Source organism: Canis lupus, chromosome 4, assembly GCF_003254725.2.
Source record: "Canis lupus dingo isolate Sandy chromosome 4, ASM325472v2, whole genome shotgun sequence".
In the NCBI taxonomy this organism is placed as follows: domain Eukaryota; kingdom Metazoa; phylum Chordata; class Mammalia; order Carnivora; family Canidae; genus Canis; species Canis lupus.
The window spans coordinates 21,963,727-21,983,637 of record NC_064246.1 but is presented as its reverse complement, the minus strand read 5'-3'; the positions used below and the strand labels follow the sequence as shown (position 1 = coordinate 21,983,637).

The following is a 19,911-nucleotide window of genomic DNA, read 5'->3' as shown; positions in this document are numbered from 1 at the left end:
GGAATTTAGTTCACCTGCCTGCCTTGCAACTGCACCCCTATGATAAGCTAAAAAAAATACTACTTTGTAGGGGCTCCTGGTTGGCTCATTCGGTTATGCATCTGACTCCTGGTTTTAGCTCAGATCCTGATCCCAGGAGCATGAGATTGAGCCCCACACACTCAGCCTGGAGTCTGTTTGAGTTTCTCTCCCCCTCTCCTTCTCCTCCTCCCTGCCCCCACCTCGCTCTCTAAAATAAATTCTTTAAAAAAATTTTTTTAAAGTACCACTTTGTAGACTACCAGGCTGTTTCTTTTTCTTGCTGTTAGGGTGGGACTGATGTTCTCTTGTAGTGCTTTACGTCCTAAGCAGGATATGGGTACCTTTTGGTCCAGGCTGTGGCTTAGGCTGCCCAGGTTGGGGCCCACAGCCCCTGCAGGGGACAGGCCACAGGGAAACCAGAGAAGGGGCAGGACTCCACAGGTAGGGGTCTGGGGGCTTTCTCAGGAACCCAAACTCTGACTCTGGCCCACTCCTGTGCACTTCTGTGCACACCCAATGGCTCACCTGGCCCTCCCAGCAGAGCGGGTCCTCTACACTCCACAGCAGGGGTACCCCAGGAATGATGCTGTCCCTAGGAGACACCTTCTCCATCGTCCCTTGCATTTCCTGGTTGTATGGTTTCCTGAGTTTTCACAGGTAGGCAGGGCCAATGCTTTCACTGCCATTTTTCAGATGCACAAATGGGGTCATGTCCCTCAGAATCTAGGGCCCAAAGGCTCTCTAGAGTGGTCTCACTCCCACACTAGACTCTGTGGGGCCCTAAGAGTCAGTGGAGGTTCCTCAGGGCTGGTTTCTGGGTCCCTCTCCCTGGACTCAAGCACCACAGGCCTGTTTTGAGATACGGCACTGCCAGAGATGGCTAAACACGGCTTCCTGACGGCGTTAAAATTACCAAGTCAGCCCAGTGGCGCTGCCCCTCATCCTGGTGATGGCAACTCTATGAAGGGTTCCTATGGCAGCCCAGGCTCAGTGTGGCGACAGACTGGCATTGTCTGCCATGGCACACAATGGGGGCGCATCGGCATGCATGCCCACGCGTGATCCCTGCCAGCTGTCAGAGCTGGGGCGCTGGGGCTCTCAGAGGCTCCCACTCTGCCCACCATGCCAAGGGCACATGCTCACCGGGGCCCCAGGATCCTGCCCTTTGCAGGCCACATTCTGGGTGCCTTAGCCCACAGAATTCCCTGCCTGAACAGTCACGAGGGCAACTGTGGGGCCTATGTTCACATCTCCCAAGACTGCCCCCCCCTAAGGTGTGACAGGTCACTATGTGCACTCCTAGGCTCCAGTGGTGGTTGTTTAGCTCAGGTGATTCTCAGGGGGATGCTGTTTGCACATGGATATAACTGGAGCTTGGACTTGCAGGCCAGACTGTCGTCACACAGGCAATGTGAGGCCTGGAGGGGGTCTCTGTGCCTGGTTCTGAGCCCCACAACTGGCAGGGACAGGCCTGGGAAGAGTGGTGTGGGCGGGGGCGGGGGGCACAGCACCTGTGGCTCAGTCGGTTAAGCGTCCAACTCTTGATGTCGGCTCAGGTTGCGATCTCAGGGCTGTGAGATCGAGCCCCCTATCCGTGTCTGAGCCTATAGGAACCTGTGTAGGATTCTCCCTCTGTCTCTGCCCCACCACCCCCGCCCCTAGAAGAGCATGGTGGTGGGTTAGTGACGTGTGACACAAGCAAGCTGTGAGGCACGGATGGGTGGTTTTAAGTCACAGGTGCTCTAGGTCAGCCCGCCCGCTCACTGGGCTGTGTCACTTTCCTTCCCCCTCCCGCGTGGCACTCTCCTTCAGCCTGGACTTTTCTGGGGAGAGAGCACTCGCCCCCCCTCTACGGAAGCCACCTCTTGCCTGCTCGAACAGCTCTGCTAGTTAGAACATTCTCGCCAAAGCACACCCCAAACCACCTCCCAGGCACTTCCACCCTTTGGCTCAAGTTCTGGACGGTGACCTGCTCAAGGCCACAGAGCTACTCGATGCTAGAACCCCGAGGCCCCCGGCTCTGTTCCTGCCTCTCCACACTGAGCTCCAGGGAGCCCCAGAATGAGTGAGGTCAAGGCAGAGAGGCTGAGGGTCTATGGCCCTGGGCCCCCCACCCACCCCCTACCCCCTCCATCATCTTGCCCAGCAGAGCACATGAGAAAGTTGCTTCAGTATCTTTTTCCTCTGAAACAGAGAGAACAAGAAAAAACACAACACAACATTTTGAGGTCCAACAAAACACCAAGGACAATGTTAATAAATACATGAAAGTGTAAAGATCTGGATCTCCAAGGCACAAGAATTTATACCCCTAACACAGGCAGGCTGGGTCTCACAGGAATGATGCAGCGTGTGCCCCAGCATCCCGGGGGGCGGGGGTGGCAGCAGGCAGAGAGGACATGTGAGGAGCCCCCTCCAGGGCCTCTATTCTCCAGGGGTTGCAGGCAGGGACCCACTGCTCCTAGTCCTCTTGCCTGGCTCAGAATAGCCCCCCTGCCCCAGGGAAGGAAGACTGGCAACCACCTCTGTCATCTTCTGAGGAGCCTGGGAGACCCTCTGCACCGCTGGGAGTAAGGACCACTGGGAGAAATCCTGGGAACCCAAGTGGCTTCCTGAGAACCAGAGGGTCTAGAGAAGTTACCTGCCTTTGGAAGTAACACGGAGGGCGGCTGAGGCCCCACAGCCCTGTGGGCCATGTCCTCTCAGGATGGGGCAAAGGCTCACATCCTGCCTGGGGAACCGGGCCCTGGGGGCGGGGGTGGGGGGAGACTCTGGTCCTCAGCCTGGGGACCTGACCATACCCCCTTGCCCTAGCACCACAAATGTCTGGCCCAGCCCAAGCCAGGTGGGAGAAAACCCTGGACCCCAGCAGGAGCGCTCTTTGGCAGAGAGCAGTGACCAATGGGGCACAACCTGAGAACTCATATTTCACTGTCCCACAAAGTCACCTTTCAGGTCAGCCTCCCCTCATGCCACAGCATGATGACCAAAGTTGACACTCCCTGTTCAGCCGGTGGTCTAGCACCAGTTGTGACCCCCCAGGATGATGAAGACACGCATTCCAGAGTGCCCAGAGCCCCCTTCTCTGGGGTGGGCTGGGTGAGGCTGGGGAGCACCAGAAGTAACATGAAATGCCATCTGCAAGGGCAGAGGTGGCCACCAACACTGAGCTGCATTCCACCTCTTGGCCTCAACTGGAGGGGCTGTGTGGTGCCCCTGTTGTGAAGAGCTGGGCCTGAGATGAGCTTGCCTCCCACCCACCCCAGTCCAGCAGCCAGAGCCTCGTGACCACGTGCACCCCAACCCTGAGAGTGCTCCTCCTCACGTCCCCTGGTCCCACTTGACCTCTCTGAGCAGAGGGGCCAGATAGACAGGGTCTCCACAGCGGTCCCCACACGTTCCGGCAAAGGCAGGCAGCCGAAGAGGATCCAGTGTGGGGCCCCCCCAGTGTGGCTGTGAGGAGGAGACGCTAGCTGGCCCTCAGTCCTGCCAGGAGATAAGACAGGAGCCCCTGAGAGGTTCGATTGTGTCACCCTGGCTGCTGGCTGAGGTATCTCTGGTTAGGGCTTTCCCTGATCTTTTTCTTCCTCGCACGCCCGCTTTGCGGGGTGAAGTGTCACAGCCCCAAACTAGAACAACAAGAAGGCAAATAATTTAAAAGGAAGTCTGTGTTTGCCCCTGCCCCGCTGTGTGTCCTCTGAGCTGGCGGTCTCTGAGGCAGCACACAGTGTAAACTTGACTGGCGGGATAGGCATGGTGGGGCTCATGTCACCAAGGAGGTGGCAGGGAGGCTGGTGCCTGGGTGTTTCGGGTCTTCCCTGAGCTCCCCTCCATCCTCGGAGACCGACGTAGGTGCCAGGGTCCAGCCCCAAGGCTGTCCCCGGGGGGTGCTGGGGGAAGTGCCCCACGATGCTCTAGGGCGCAGTTTCTGGGAAGTAAAGCGGTGCTGGGTCACTGGGGAGCTGGTGCCCAGAGGTCTTGGGAGTTGGGTGGGTTGGCCATGCTGATGGTCATCTGATCCCGTTGGCCCCGCAGTCGGCTCCACAGTATCTGGAGGGGACCTAGGTCCCGGTAAAGGGCTCCCGGGAGTGGAGAAGGGTGGTGGTGAGGCCAGGCTAGGGGCCGGGCTGGTGTCAGGGCCCAGGGCCTTCTTGGTACAGGACTCACAGCACAGCCGGTGGTAGCCGGGGATGGAGCAGTAGCGATCGAGTACTTCCAACTGGCAGAAGATGGACCGGTCCCTCTCGCAGGGCTCCGCTGCACACACAGCACAAGGACCAGCGTGGGGGGGATGCCTCTGCCTCCCACTCAGCCCAGCAACGGCAGGCCCTCTAGCTCCTGCCCTAGCTGGACTTGCTCTGAAGCTCTTCCCCAGAGGGCACCACAGGGCCGCCTAAACAGAGAGACTGGCCCGAGTAAGCAGAGGAAGAGGAACTAAGGTTCTCTAGAGTAGTGGTTCTCAAAGTAGGGACCCCACACATGAAGCATCATCCCCTGAAAGCCTGTTGGAAATGCCAATTCTTAGGCCCCATCCAGACCTACCAAATCAGAAGTTCTGGGGGTGGGGCTCGGCTCTGGGTTTTAACAAAACCTTCAAGGAGATTCCAACGCATGGAGAAATCTGAGAACCACGGCCCTATATCATTAGTCGCCAGACCTGGCTGCAAAGTGGAATCGCCCAGGAGCTTTAACAGCGAGCCAGCGCCCACCTCCCACACCCAGGGAGACTGGACGGTTGGTGTGGCCTGGGCACTGGGTGGATCTGCAGCAAAGCTTGGAAACCCCACTCTCGATGAAGTGGGAACCCTCGCCCCCTCCCGATCAACCCAAAGGAACTGATCCACTCGGGCCAGGGCCAGGCAGGTGCCTGGTAACCCACACCTGTGACCAGCAGATGAACCATGTCAACAACATTTGGAACAGCTCCACCAATAAAGCTGGAATCTAGCAGATCTGGGTTCCAACTGAGGTGCTCCACTTAAAAAGTGTGAGCCCTTGGGCATGTCACTTAAACTCTCCAACCCTCAGTTTCTTTTCCTATAAAATGGAGATAATGCTGGACATCTACCGGTGAATAATAACATTATGATCATAAATAGCATTTATAAAGTTCCTGGCATACAGGGGTGCCCTCTATACGAGTTTCATTTGTTTTGGTTCAAATATCATCTAAAAATGTTCTTGTGTTTCTGTGACAATTCCAGATAGATCTCTCCAGACAACGTAAAGGCAGGAACTTTGCTTTCTATTAATTTTTGCTGGGGAAGGGGTTGGGGTAGGGGGCTGGTGGGATGGAATGGGGGTTGGGTGCTTAGGTGCTGGTTTAGGGGAACAGGAGAGAGATTAGGGGGAAAAATTGGATAGCCAGTGGCCTCTAGATGGCACCAGAATTCCAGGACGGGAATCCCGAGCCCATCTTCTGCTTAGGGCAGAAAAGGGAAGGAAACCTGGCACTTGTGCAGCCGGCACAGGAGTGAAGCAAGGCTAGAGCCAAAAGATACTCTGAGGATATCTAGTGAGACCCCTTTCTTACAGATGAGGTCACTAAGCTCAGAGAAGTTTAAGGATTTGCACAGGGTCACATAGCTAGTTAGTCCTCCACTAAAAGGGTCATGATTTTTCTACTCCTCATGTCAGACACTGGTCCTTGAGAAGGTGAGGAAGGAAAAGAGAGAAAGAATCTAGAAAGGAAGCCCAGAACACAGGGCCAGGTTCATAGCAGGTGCTCAGTCAATATTAATGGACGGATTGGTGGATGCATCGAAGGGTAGATGGAGATGGATGGATGGATGGATGGACGGATGGATGGATGGAGAGGTAGGTAGGTGGATAGATGGATGAATGGAAAGGTGGGAGGATGGACCAATGCACTCTTGATCATGAGGCAGAGAGAAAGTACTACTACTATTTCTGTTGTTAGCTGACAGCTAGGCAGGAGTGCGTGCATTATCTTATTTAATTCTCTCCACAGCCCTATGAAGACAGCTCAGATCTGTAACTGCTTATCCCCAAATCTTGAAATCAGAAGTGATTCATAATTCAGAACTTTCGAAGTGAGTGAAGTAATATTCATGTTACAGAACACCCCTATGGGGAGTGGGACGTCCCCCTGTAACTGTGGCAATGTTTCAATAGCAAAATAACTGATTTCCTGGTAAGGCCAGTTCTGCTGCCAAATGAGTCTGCACCAAATTTAGGGAAACACTTGCAGCTTTCAACATTCTGGAAGTGCAGATAAGGGCCTGTGGACCAGCGTGGGCAGGACCCCCAGCTCACAGCTGAGGAATCTGAGGCTCCAGGAGGCTAAGATCACGTGGACAGAGACTGGAAGCTGGGGCTGCTCCACCGCATGGCCCATGCTTGTGAATGGTGACCACGGGAAGGTCTGGGGTGTGGGGGAGGGTTCCAGAGATACAGAGATACACTTACTTGATGATATCTTGTTAATGGGATGTAGGGGCCCTGACTGTGGCAGCCACTGTCCTTTTGGGGTCACAAGTTCTCGAATGTCAGCGCTCACTCTGGAGTTCTGGAGATTTCCTGTGAGCGGAGAGAAGCAGCTCTAGCATTTGGCATTTTGTGGGGGGAAAGAATGCAAGCCGGGCTGGGTTCAGGGCTCGGACAGAGGAGCTGGGCCTTGCCCCCCCCATCCTATCTGGCTTACCTGCACAGGCCGGCAGGCTGCAGACCTGAACGGTGTCTGGCCTGTCCCCCTCACACTGCCCGAGACTGTTGGCATTGGTCCGGCACACCACCTGCCGCTGCTGGATGCCCTCCCCGCAGGTAGCAGAGCACTGTGGGCCAGGCCACCGTGGCCGGGGAAGGAAAGGGGGAGAGACAAGAGGAAGGGGGCAGTGAGCTCCAGAGGCCAACCAATGCCCAGGACAGCACCAGAAGGCGGTGCTGAGTGTCTCCTTGACCAGAGGGACGCGCAGACTGCTCTAAGTGCCTCACCAGGACAGAACACCGACGGTCGGTACTCCTGTACCGGGTGCTGAACAGCACCGCCCTCAGCTCAGAGCCCCCTGACCCCTTTTGTCACCTAAACAGTTAATCCTGGCTCAGGAGGGGACCTTAGGGACCCCACTCCAGCACCTCTACCTGTGCCCACCCTCTGGTCTGCGCCCAGGGCCTTAAATATTCTGTGGATCATTCTGGCAAACTCCCTTGTTGCGATCCACCAGCCTGAGGGGCCTAGGGCAGGTCCACTCACTTGACGTTACCTTAGCAATGGGATGCAGGGACCGGGATTGTGACACCTGCTAAACTGAGAGAGCTGGGTGACAGGGACACTGCGGACCCCCTCTACCTCTGACATTCAATGACTCTGTGACTCAATGTACCCAAACTCAGCTGGCAGAGGCAGGTTCAAAAGTGTCTTCCTTCCGGAAAGGGAAAGGCTTTGGGAGCAAAGGGGCTCAAAAGACAAATAAACAAATAACGCCTTTACATTAGGGACAAGAAAATAAAATTTACATGAGTTGTACGGGGATTTTTGGTTATTTTAAAAATACTCTTTATTATGTAATATTTCCAGCATACAGAAACATGAGGAAGTTGGGCACGAGAGCCTGTTCAAATACCACCACCAGCTTTCATCGATCAGCATTCTGGCACATGTTCAAATACCGTGCCGTGCCTTTTCAAACTTTAAGTGCGTGGTCTCCCATTGGAAGTGATTTTTCTTCATACGCCCGTGCTTTTTCTCACCTGTTTTTCTGAGGTTTATCTATCTTGGTTAAGTACAGTTCAAGCTTACTTATTTTTCTCAATCTCTGCTATTTTGTTGTATGAATGGACCTTGATTTGTTTGGTCCAGTCTCCTGCGGATGGGCATTTAGGACATTGCCTGAAATTCTGCTATTATGATGAGCGTTGTCGTGCTTATCTTTGTGACCAAATGAGATTCTGAAAATTATGGTAAAACATATATATCATAACACTATTATAGCCATTTTTAAGTGTGTGCAGTTCAGTGGCATTAAGCACCACCCTCACCACCTCCAGGTCCAGCACTTTTTTCTTCTCTCTAAACTGAAACCCTGTCCCCAGCAAACACTAAGTCCCTCACCCCCCGCCCCCAGCCCCAGGCACCCACCCTCCTACTCTGGGTCTCTAGGAACGGGACTACTCTAGGTAAGTGGAATCATAGAGTGTGTGTCATTTTGCGTCTGGCTTGTTTCACTTAGCGTGACGCCTTCAAGAAGCCCTCCCGGATACGTTACCCCCATATACTTCTGCACGGCTCCATCTGCAACCTGTAAACGCTTTTGTAATTGGTTTGCTTATCTCTGCTGTCTCTCTTAGTGGACTGTAAGCTACACGAGGACAAGAATCGTGTCTATCTAGTCGATGATGGATTCCAGGATTCCCAATACAGTACGCCTGGCATGTAGTTGGCACTCAGTAAATATTTCTCAAATGCAAGAAAGTGCTTCAGTTTGCTCACTCATGTCACGAGGATATTAGCCCATGCCTCCCAGTTGTGATCCAGTTCTAGGTCGAAGCAAACGGTGAAAGACTACAAAGGCCTGGCCCAGAAACGTGGCCCAGCATACGTAGGAGCCACTGGACTGAGTTTTGAGAAAAATCAGGTTGGACCAGATCCGATGTGGGGAGAGAAATTCAGTCAGAGACTCTCTACCTGCTGGCACCTCTTAGTTGCCCCCCACCCAGATCCACCTTTTCCCCGACTCCCCAGAGAAGGTGCCCACTGGCCCAGCTCCTCCCCCACTCCAAGAACAACTCACCTGGGACCAGGCGCCCGTGCGCCACTGGGCTGGACAGGGCACGCGGAGGCAGGGCCGCCGGGCCTCGGGCCGGTCCCCAGGGCAGGCCTTGGCCGGCATGGCCTTGTGGGTACCATTGGAAAGGGGTAGCAGGCACTGCACCCCCCGGGTCTGCACCCCCAGCTTCCCACAGCTCCGGCTACAGGCACCCCACTCCTCTGTCACCCACCTGGAGACAGACAAGGCAAAAGGTGGAGGGGAGGGGGGACTAGAGGGACACTTCCTCCCAGGGTCACTCCCCGCACCCCCAACCCCCTAACCTCACCACCCTGAATTGCTGCGGGCAGGAGCTGGGGACTGGGTTTGAGCTTCAAAGTGCCAAGACCACATGGTCCTGGCTCTCCAGCTGCCAGGGTGTGCGGCCTCAGGGAGGTCACTTACATCCTCTGTTTCCTCATCTGGAAAATGGGTATAAGGCATATCTTTCTATCTGGCACCCTGTAGCCTCTTTGATCCAGTGACCCCATCTTTCATCAGGATTCCTTCAACACCTTGTAAATAGCTAAGTGTCTCCCCTGGGCAGGTGCTATCGCAAGTGCTGAGCTACAGCAGTACGCAAGACAGACGAGAGTCACAGCTTGTGGAGTTGAAGCCCCTCCCCTGTGACTCTTGGGACAATTAAAGGACTGTGGACTTACAGCACTTGGCAGAGTGCACGCCTGCAGTAGGTGTGTACTATTATTGGGGTACTATTATTATAATACGGTTGCTATTATTTTTTTCCTTATTTTTTTAAAATTTTATTTAAATTCAATCTGCCAACATATAGTAAAACACCCAGGGCTCATCTCATCGTGTGCCCTCCTTAATTGCAGGAAACAGGATTATGACCATCAGCACCTACAAGGTTTGGGTGCTGACCTGCTAAGCTGGCAAGCTCCAAGCCACAGAGCAACTCCCAAGAGCACCAGAGGCAGACACTGCTGGCTGAGTTAGACAAAGACCAGAAGGCTCTCACAGTGGGGCAGGAGGGACCCCATCCCCACTCCCTTCTTCCCCAAGATATCTTTTAGTGAATGAGGGCTCTTTCAGCCAACTCCTTCCTTTAAAAGACAACAACAAAAAGTCCCCAAGCGTCACTTGGCATTTCACAGACGAGAAGCCAGGATGACAGCAGAGTGGGCGCCGCATGCGCTGCGACCACAGACGGTGGTGGGCAAAGCGGCCTGCAGACAGTGGGAATGGGAAGCACAGAGGGCTGAGTGGCGGGGGTATCCCGGCTGGGGGCTAGGCACAGGGGGGCTGGCACAGGGAGGCCACCGTGGGCTCTGTGCTGGTCACCAGCTCCTGCCCCGGCCCCGAGGCTCCCCCTGCCTGAGGGAGCAGAGCTGCTGTGGGCCAGCAAGGCCAAGTTGGACTGCTTGGACCCCGATGAGGCAGGGAAATGGACACGGCCTCTGCATGTGGGCCGAGGAGGTGCTGGGCCATCTCTGTGACACGCTGAAGGCCAGACCTCGAATCCCCGACAAGTCACCGCTTTTCTTCTCCCCAAAGCGCCCTCCAAATCACCCCGAGAACGTGACCTTGTGCTCCAATGAGCCTGTCTCCCTGGCCAGGGAACCCAGTCAGGGCCTAGGCTATGGCTGGCGGCTGGTGTCAGCACCCTGGGCTATGGCCTGGAGCCCAGAAGCACCGAATCAAGTTCACCTCACAGTCCCCTCGGATCACTGAGGGAAAGCCGTGTCCCCAATGTGGGCCTCAGTTTCCCCACTGTAAAAGAATGCTGGAAGGGGCAGAACAAAGGAAGCATCGGGCTTCTTCTGGGAGTGGAAGTTAACCTAGAAACCCCATAGGGGACAGACGGGCAAGGAGGGCAGAGCTGGCCCAGGGCAGTCTGGTGTGCGGGCCGTGTGCCTCTAGCCCTGAGGCCAGAGGAAGCAGGCCCAGCAGCATCTCCTCCCAACTAAGGGTCAGCAATGCCCCTGGGAACAGGTCAGGCTCCTAGTCCCTCCCCTGGGGCACTCACGCGGGCTGGGCACATGGGTGCTGGTTGCAGCGCCGGCGGATGGGCTTGGGCCTCCTCCTGTGGTCGCACAGGTGCCGCTGGACCATGTGGTGGTCTCGTCGGCGCCGACAGCCATATTTGGTAAACTGGATCCCTGTGGGGAGGGCAGGCTGAGTTGGGCCGGGTCCCGCCAGGCCCCCACTGCTCTGCTGGGGCCTCCTGGGCTGGCAAACTCTGGAGAGCCTGGGGGGCCAATCCTACCTCCGTCTGTGACTTTGCACCCTCCTGCCCTGGTCACTTTCTGAAGCCTTCCTTGATCTACCCATCTCCTGTGTCCCTAGTGTAGTGCAGGGTGCAAGAGGAGGGGACCCAGCTCTGGACAGCCATTGCTCCGCATAGCTGGGGAGCCCTTACAGGGCACAGGCCCTGCCCTGGTGCTGCTAGCACTCTCAGCCCCTGACCCAAGGCCCTGCCCAGACAGGCTGTCACACCAAGAGATCTTTAAGGAGAAAGTGGGGCACAAGTTAGGGACACATCAAGCGGAGGCGATAGTGCCCTCCCCACCACTTCTCTTCCTCCCCTGAAAAGCCCTGGGCTGCCCCCACGAGGCTGCCAGATGGTTGGACAGGTCATTACCTCCTCCGCAGGCCTTGGTGCAGGGGGCCCAGCTCTTGAGCGCCCACTCGTATGTGTCCGTCTCCTCCAGAAGCACGTTGTTGCTCCCGATAAGGGGCAGCAGGTCCTCGTGGATGATGTACTTGTAGGCCAGGCTGCTGCGGGGACCACCCTCAGCTGGGGGGAGCACCTGAGGGGAGGCAGAGCAACTGGCACAGGCCTGGAGAGCAGGGAGGCAAGCCCAGCATGCAGGGTGGTGGGCAGGGAGGTGGAGTCAAAGGAAAGGATGTGGGGTCAGCAGCAAGTATGGCCTGGGAGACCATTCACACCAGCAAGCCATGTGGCAGGCATGGGACAGCCAGCCCGAGGACGGCCTGTGTGCTCGTGGATAACCTTCCCTCCCACAGACCTAAGTTCTAGTGAGGGCAGGAACCATTTCTGTTGGTCTGTCATCCTCACCAGGGCAGCCACACTACCTGCCTCCAGAAGATGGAGGCAGACGGTCTATAAGCTAGACTCTTATCAGATACATGGTGGCAAATAGTTTCTCTCATCCTGTTCAGCTTGTCTTCTCACTGTCGTCATCGTGCCTTCCAATGCACAAGAGTTCTCAGTTTCCGGGAAGACCCATTCACCTATTGTTCTTTTGCTGCTCACGCTTTGGGTATCGCAACTAAGATCCAAGACTGTACAATTGATCCTGCTATTTTCTCTACGAGATCTATGGTTTTAGCTCTTGTACTTAGGCTTTTGATCTAGTTTGAGCTCTTTTTTGGATATGGTGTGAGGTAGGGGCTCAATTTCATTCTTTTACATGTGGATAATCCAGTTGCCCCAGTGCTGTTAGTTAAAGAGATTATTTTTGCCCACTGAGTGGTCTTGGCACCCTTGTTGAAAATCATTGGCTATAGGAGTATGGGTGGTCATTACATACAAGGTGAATGCAAATATATGTAGATTGAATTCATATGCTGACACCAAGAGGTTTCAGATCCTGCCCTCGAGGACCTCCCCAGCTAGTGAGGGTAGCACCAGGAACAAAGCCTGTCCACGGTCTCCCTGCCACCAGCCAGTGTCAAGAGCACTTCAGACAAAGCTCCTCCTGGTCTGATCTCCTGTATTAACAGTCCCTCCTCCATAAGCCCTGGTCTATGGTCTAGGAAGAGGGGGTATGGGCAGAGGCAGACCCCAGCAAGGACAATGAGGCTGGCAGCATGAGACAGCACCCCTCCTCCACCAAGGTCACTTGTTGGCAATGCCATAATACAAACGGACACTGGATGATGCCAGGATGACAGAGTGAACCAACCCAGGTGCCTCCTGCTCATTTCTAGGCCCTATTTCTGACGCTGCATTAAGGAGACACCCTCTAACAGCAAGACAATCATTTCTCTCTCCCTCATTTGCCACCCTGCCTGCCTTTAAACACAAAAGGCACTTCGGCCCTGGCCTTGCCCAGGCTCCTGAAGACATTGCAATAGGAAGACCTCCGCCAGGCCTGTGCTGGCTCAACAGTGAAGACAGTGAGCTGGGAGACGGGACTGGGCTGGGGCAGCAGGGGAGTGGATGGGGGCCATCATGCAAGGTAGGGCTCACCAGGACAGCAATGGCTTCAGGCAGGGGCCCGCTGGTCTTGAGGCGTTCCTTGGCATCCTCCACCACGTATTCCCACTCCAGGCCCATTGCAGTAAAGGTCCGGCTCATTGCTTCCTTGCCCTTGGGGTTGAGGATGAAGCTGCCTGTGACCTGGTTCTTCACCGCTGGCCATGGGGAGAGGGTCACACAGATTTCTATTCCCCTTCACAGGAGCACTAGGGGCTTCCAGACTTTCCTAGTGAACCCCTCAGGGCTCCCTATGACCTGTCACTCCTTTCCTCCAGAGCCTTCCCCACTCAGATGAGTCACCACACTGGCTGAACTCAGCATCCCTGCCTCTGGACCCTGGCGCAACCCATTCCTCCCACCTTGTCTTCCCTTCCTCCTGCCTGCCTAATCTTCATTCATACGTAAGGCTCAGTACAATTCTCCCCTCCTCCAGGAAGCCTTCTTTGAGAGCCCAGTCCTCAGGGATTTGTACTCCCTAAAACTTCTATAGCAGAGAGCTAAGGCTAAGAGTAGAGGCTCTAGAGTCAGACTGATCTGGGGAAGTTACTTAGCTTCCCTGTGTTGCCTCAGTTTCACCATCCATAAAATGGGAATCATGATTATCCCTAGCTCACAGGGCTGCTGCCCCATGAGGCTAACCGCAGTACTCCACCCCCACTACCCACCATGGGGCTCCTGGGACAATTAAAGGAGTTCAAACGTGTAAAGAACGAGGCAGAGTGCATGGTATGCAGCTGGCAATCAATAAACGGTAGGCACACACTATTACTGTCATGAGAACAGTCCCTGACATTTAGCATTGTTGCCATCATAGATGTCCTGTCTCCCTACCACCCGCAGCCTGTCAGGGTATCTCCTCCATCCTGGTGTCCTTGGGGCCTGACACAGAGTGAGCATTTTAAAAATATCTGTGACTGCCTACGCCTTAAAGTCCCAGTCAGTGATTAACTCGCAGCTTGATATTGAAAGGTGCCCAGTGGCAGGTGGGTAGGAGGTGTGCCGGTGCAGACAGCCTGGCCTTGGCCACCCTGGAAGCAGCAGGTTGGGGAAGGACTACAGCCTGGGACCCAAGCCCCTCAGCCCCGTAGAAGAGCAAACGCCCCCAAGCCTGACAGTGTCCCCACCTACTGAGGATGAAAACCATTCTGCATAATTATGATACCACGAGAGCCAACTAACCACGCTCTGGTCACTCTGCTACCTGCCTCAGTGGCATCCTCACACACATCCTGAGGTTGGTGCTACTATTAGCCCAGATGGAAAGTCAGAAGCCCATGAGGGGCAAGGGTTTGTCCTGGACACACAGAGCACTGGTGACCCAGCTGAGGACCAGCCTTCCTGCTGAGCGAGAGGAGGACAGATCCCCTTCCACCTGTCATTGTCTGATCTCTCTCAGCTCCCAGAATCCCCAGACCTAGATCCAGAGCTGGGCAGCTCCTCAGGCCAGGCCTGGTCTCAAGTCTTCCCGCCACCCTGTGTGCTCCCACACCTCACAGCAACTGCCGTGCGCACCCCTGGCTGCACCCCCCCCTCCTTCCAGGGGCAGTGGGCTGGACTCAGCATGGGCTTGACCACCCAGGTGCACCTGTGAGTCCTGGCCCGACTGCTGGCCCATTGTGTACCCCGAGCAACTACAGACATCCCTCGTTTCGCTTTATTGTGCTTTGCAGATACTGCACTTTTTGCAAACGGAGAATCTGTGGCAACCTTGCATCAAGCAAGTCTACTGGAGCCGTTTTTCCAACAGCATTTGCCCATTTCATGTCTCTGAGTCCCATTTTGATAATTCTTGCAATATTTCAAACCTTTTCATTAGGATACTTGTTACAGTGATCTGCGGTCAGTGATACTTGATGTTAGTGTTGGTAATTGTTTGGGGCGCCATGAACGCTGCCCACATAGCACAGTGAACGTAACGGATAAATGTCGTATATGTACCGACTGCTCCACTGACAGGCTATTCCCCTGTCTCTATCCCTGTCTGCTCATTCCCTGAAACACAATATCGAAATCAGGTCAATCAATAACCCTACGATGGCCACTAAGTGTTCAAGTGAAAGGAAGAGTCACCTTCTCTCCCTTTAAATCAAAACCTTCATATGATTAAGCTTAGCACAAAAGGCATGTCGAAATCGGAGATGGGTCAAAAGCCAGGCGTGTTGTGCTGAACAGTCAGCCGAGTTGTGAAGGGAAAGGGAACATTCTTGAAGGAAACTGAAGATGCAACTCCAGTGAACACAGGAATGATAAGAAAGCGAAGCAGCCTCATTGCTGATATAGGTCAAGTGGTCTGAAGGGAAGATGAAACCAGCCATGACATTCCCTTAACCCAAAGCCTAACCCGGAACAAGGCCCTAATGTTCTTCTGTTCTGTAAAGGCTGAGAGAGGAGAGGAAGCTGCAGAAAAGTCAGAAGCTGGGGAGGATGGTTCTTGAGGTTTAAGAAGCCGTCTCCGTAACATGTGCCGGGGGAGGCAGCAGGTGCTGACGTAAAAGCTGCAGCAAGTTAACCAGAAGATTCAGCTGAGATCAGTCATGAAGGTGGCTGCACTAAACAACAGATTTTCAATGTGGATGAGACCATCTCCTTTTCAAAGATGCCATTTAGGCCTTTCACGGCTGGAGAGGTGCCTCCGTTGGATCATCACCAGGGTGACAGGAGGTAATGGATGAAAAACACCAGCTCCAGGCCCAGCGCAGGGGTGACAGCAGCAACAGGATTCTCTTCCCTTCCTTTCAAAGGATCCACATCCCCAGATTCCAGGGCCCTGGCCTTCACTGCCAACACTGCCACCTATCCTGGACTTCTCCAGAGAGCAAGTACCATGACAGGCACGTGTGCGCACACACGCACACGCATACACACTCTCACCCATTTTTACCAGGGTCCCACCCTGTCCCTCACACATGCGTAATCACATGATGCGAGCCAACATCAGGCCGCAGTCCCAGTTCCCTCCCTGCCCAGCCCCTGAGGAGCTCCAGCCCCCCAGGGAGCTCACCCAGTACACACACAGGCGAGAGTGCCTGCTGCACTGAAGCTGCCCTGGATTCTGGGAGCCTCTGCCCCGGCCCCCATGGAAGCCCTTGTGCAGAGGATGGAGGAGCTAGACTTCTACAGGCAGCGAGTAGGGGCCAGGTAGGGGCCAGGTAGGGGACCAGGTAAGGGGCAGGGTAGGGGGCAGGTAGGGGCCTGGAAGGGGTGGAAGGAGCTGGCCCAGGAGGCCCAAGGGGAAGGGCAGAGCAGATGGAGTGTCTGCAAGTTCCACCCTCCTCTTGGAGTAAATGACCCTTCTCTACTCACCCTTCCCCTCTCCTAGCCCCTGTTCCATCCAGCAAAATACCCAGAGCCACACAGGCAGGGCAGGGAGTTGGCCAAGCCAAGCCCTCCAAACTCACACTCCCTGCGCAGAGCTGTGTGGGCAGCAAGGGCATGGGGCTGGGAGACAGGAGACCCCGGCCCAGACTGGCTCACCGTGTGGGTGAATCAGGGGACACAGAAGGCCCATGAGCCACTGTGGGCCTCAGTTTCCCCTTGTGCCTCTTGCCTATTTGCCTGTCAGGTGCCTTCCAGAGCAAGTTAGGTATCTATTACAGTTGTGCCAATGTCGCTGTATTCCCCAGAGGGTGCGATCTCTCCCAGACACTTTAAAATATTTTCTATTATTTTGGTGACGACCTAAAAATATAAATATCAGCGTTTTGTAATATATGAGCCTATCCAAAGAGGTTATGTTTTATGTTCGTGTTTATGAAACACTGGTGATAAGCAGTGTGACCCAGTGGGCATTAACAGGTAAGAGGGGCCTCTGGAACATGCTAAGGCCCAGTGACATCAAGGCACACATGCCCCCTGTAAGGGGTCTGAACACAGACAAGTGTGGGAGAACCTAGATACTACCCAATGTCAGGGCGGCAGCCTTCTCCCTGCTTGCCCCCTGGATCCCTGCTCCAAACCATCCTTACGTGTTTTGAATTGAAATATAATTCACATACCACACGGTCCGCCCTTTAAAGTGTCTAAGTCAGTGACTACTGGGCCACTATCCAATTCCAAGACACTTTATCACCCCCATTTGCAGACATTGCCATCCCCCTCCCATCAGCCCCTGAGCACCACTCATCTGCTCTCCTGTCTCCCTGGATTTGTCTGTTCTGGACACATTCATTTTTTAACCACCAACTTAGTTTCAGCACAAACAGAACACAGCAAACAAAGGAACACAAGACTCTGTCCCAATACCTTTACGTTCTCAATTTGAATTGTGTCGATTTGTTGGGGGGGGGGTGCTAATTTTTCATCTCTCTTGGTTTTATAGCTGTATAACTATGATAAGGCGTGGCCTAATGATTGTGTTTAAGTGCCATTACGTTAAGGATAGTTTAAGGGTCCGTGTGGCAGACTGCAAAAACGGCTACAAATTCCTCCTCTTCCCATGTGCACGCCTGTGCTCTGGCGGTACCACACTTCCCACCAAGAGATCTTCTGTTTCTACCCCTTGAGTCTGGGCTTGGCCTTGAGACTGGCTTGGGCCAACGGGATATCACAAAGCATGATGCAAGCAGGGACCTGGCAACTGTATGCACATGGGGGCTTGCCTGCCCTTGCCCACCCTCAGGACCGTGTGACAGGCTCCATGGGAATAATGCCAGGCTAGCCTGCTGGGGACGTGGCCCCGTCCCCTCTGCCCCCGTCACCCCAGCTGACAGCCAGTACCAATCAGGATCTACAGACCCACCAAATGCTGCCGTGGCATGAGTGAGTCCAGGCAGAGGAGCAGAAGCTGCACACGCTGCACCCAGTCCAACCTGACGGCCCACAGGACCATGAGCCAATAGAAACTCTTGTTGTTCGAAACCACAGAGTTTGGGGATGATGTGTTATAGAGCAAAAGGAGACTGATACATTCTATAAAAATGGTTTTTCTTTAAAAGGTGAGCACAAGTAGCACCTGGGTGGCTCAGTGGTTGAGCATCTGCCTTTGGCTCAGGTTGCGATCCTGGGTCTTGGGATTGAGTCCCTCATCGGACTCCCTCCAGAAAGCCTGCTTCTCCCTCTGCCTGTGCTCTGCCTCTCCCTGTGTGTCTCTCATGAATAAATAAATGAAATCTTTAAAAGAAAAAAACTGTGCACAATTAATCAACAGTGGCTGCCCCTCAGGAAAGAAACTGTACCTCCGAGGGCAGAGGTGGGGCGGGGGGGATCTTCACTGGATCCCCTTTCGCATCTGAAATTTGAACCCTGGAATGGGTTTCTCTTCAACATAAGTAAAACACAAAGAAACACAAAAATTTCAAAATTATTTTGAAATCTCCCCTGCATGAGGATCCTCCTCCTCTGCTCTCCTGCTCCCCCACACCTGAGGGCAAGCCCTTTCCTGCTCCCCCACACCTGAGGGCAGGCCCTCTCCTGCTCCCCCACACCTGAGGACAGGCCCTCTCCTGCTCCCCATACCTGAGGGCAAGCTCTCTCCTGCTCCCCCACACCTGAAGGCAGGCCCTTTCCTGCTCCCCCACACCTGAAGGCAGGCCCTCTCCTGCTCCCCACGCCTGAGGGCAGGCCCTTTCCTGCTCCCCCACACCTGAGGGCAGGCCCTCTCCTGCTCCCCCACACCTGAGGGCAAGCTCTCTCCTGCTCCCCCACACCTGAAGGCAGGCCCTCTCCTGCTCCCCACGCCTGAGGGCAGGCCCTTTCCTGCTCCCCCACACCTGAGGGCAGGCCCTCTCCTGCTCCCCATACCTGAGGGCAAGCTCTCTCCTGCTCCCCCACACCTGAGGGCAGGCCCTCTCCTACTCCCCACACCTGAGGGAGCCCCCTCTCCTGGCTCCTCGACACTCACCAATGCGGTGTGGAACCTTCTCCAGCTCCTCTATCTGGATGTGCCTGGCACCAGCTGGGATCTGTACCAGTTTGAGAGCTCCTGCGGCACAGGAAGATGGGCGAGCACCCTGAGCTGTGGCCCCGCTGCCCAGCATACCCCACCACCCCTGCCCCTCACACACCCAAGAACCTGTTTCCTCATCTGTAAAATAGGAATGGGCCCTTGTCCACAAGGTGCTGAGAGGTCAAATGAAATGCATCGCTCAATGCTCCCTCGAATCTAAGGGCCGCGTTGTGGGGGTTTGTGGGAAAGCCCGCATGGGCACTAGTTACCTATTTTTCCCCACCCTCTTGAGCCTCCTTTTCTCTCTTTTTGTCCCCTCCCCCTTTCCTCTCAGGCCTTAAGAGATTTAGATGAAGGTCTGGCATGGCTCCTCTGGGCCCTCTCACCCTCCCTATCCCAGGCCTGGAAACAACCTCTCTCAAAGCCTGGCCCCTTAGAGAGGCAGGCAAAGCTGTGACACTCCCAAAGGGGAAATGGACCTAATTCATCCTAGGGTATAAAGGACGAGTATCAGCCAAGTGTGGCCAGATTGAAGGAGGGGAAGGAATTCAAGGAACTAAGGTACCAGGAGTTCAAAGCAGGAGGCACCACAAGGTTCCCAAAACAATGGAGAAACAGAAGAGAAAAAAATGTTCCAGTCCAGAGGCAAGCTCCAGGTGCCTCCCTCGCCCCGAACTGTGGCCCAGCAGAGGAAGAAGGGTCCAGCCTGAGGGACTCAGGCTCAAGGGAACCTGGCTAGGCCGGAACTCCAGCCCCAACCTGCTCACCTGCCTGCTTGGAGGCCTTGCCCAGTGTCCCCTTCACAGTCCTGCAGTGAGAGTTGTCCCCTCCACAGACCCCGCACTTGTCATCTGCCTTCATGGATCCCACCTCCTTGTCACAGCCGACGGGCTGAGGCAGAGGTAGGGTCAGCAGGAGAAGGCTCCCATGCCCCCCGCCACCACCCCCAGGCTGGCAGCCCCTGGCTCCCTCCCCAGGCCCTACTCGTTGACCATGGACCAAGAGGCATTCCTGGACAGGTCTCTGTCACAAACTCGCCATGTGACAGGTCT

At 54.9% G+C, this 19,911-nt stretch overlaps 1 protein-coding gene across 2 annotated transcripts in view; it reads right to left on the bottom strand.

Annotated features, from left to right (window-relative positions):
* Window positions 1-2,242: 2,242 nt before the first annotated feature.
* Window positions 2,243-19,911, bottom strand: part of ADAMTS14 (ADAM metallopeptidase with thrombospondin type 1 motif 14) — a 77,825-nt gene continuing 60,156 nt past the window's right edge. For both annotated transcript variants that reach the window (XM_025434711.3, XM_025434713.3), the window contains exons 14-22: window positions 19,627-19,750; window positions 18,815-18,895; window positions 12,967-13,130; window positions 11,392-11,560; window positions 10,777-10,909; window positions 8,772-8,979; window positions 6,686-6,815; window positions 6,451-6,561; window positions 2,243-4,278 (exon numbers count right to left, since the gene is read on the bottom strand). In XM_025434711.3, coding sequence (XP_025290496.3) covers window positions 3,785-4,278; window positions 6,451-6,561; window positions 6,686-6,815; window positions 8,772-8,979; window positions 10,777-10,909; window positions 11,392-11,560; window positions 12,967-13,130; window positions 18,815-18,895; window positions 19,627-19,750 — 1,614 coding nt within the window. In that variant the 3' untranslated portion in view covers window positions 2,243-3,784. The remainder of the gene's footprint in view (window positions 4,279-6,450; window positions 6,562-6,685; window positions 6,816-8,771; window positions 8,980-10,776; window positions 10,910-11,391; window positions 11,561-12,966; window positions 13,131-18,814; window positions 18,896-19,626; window positions 19,751-19,911) is intronic.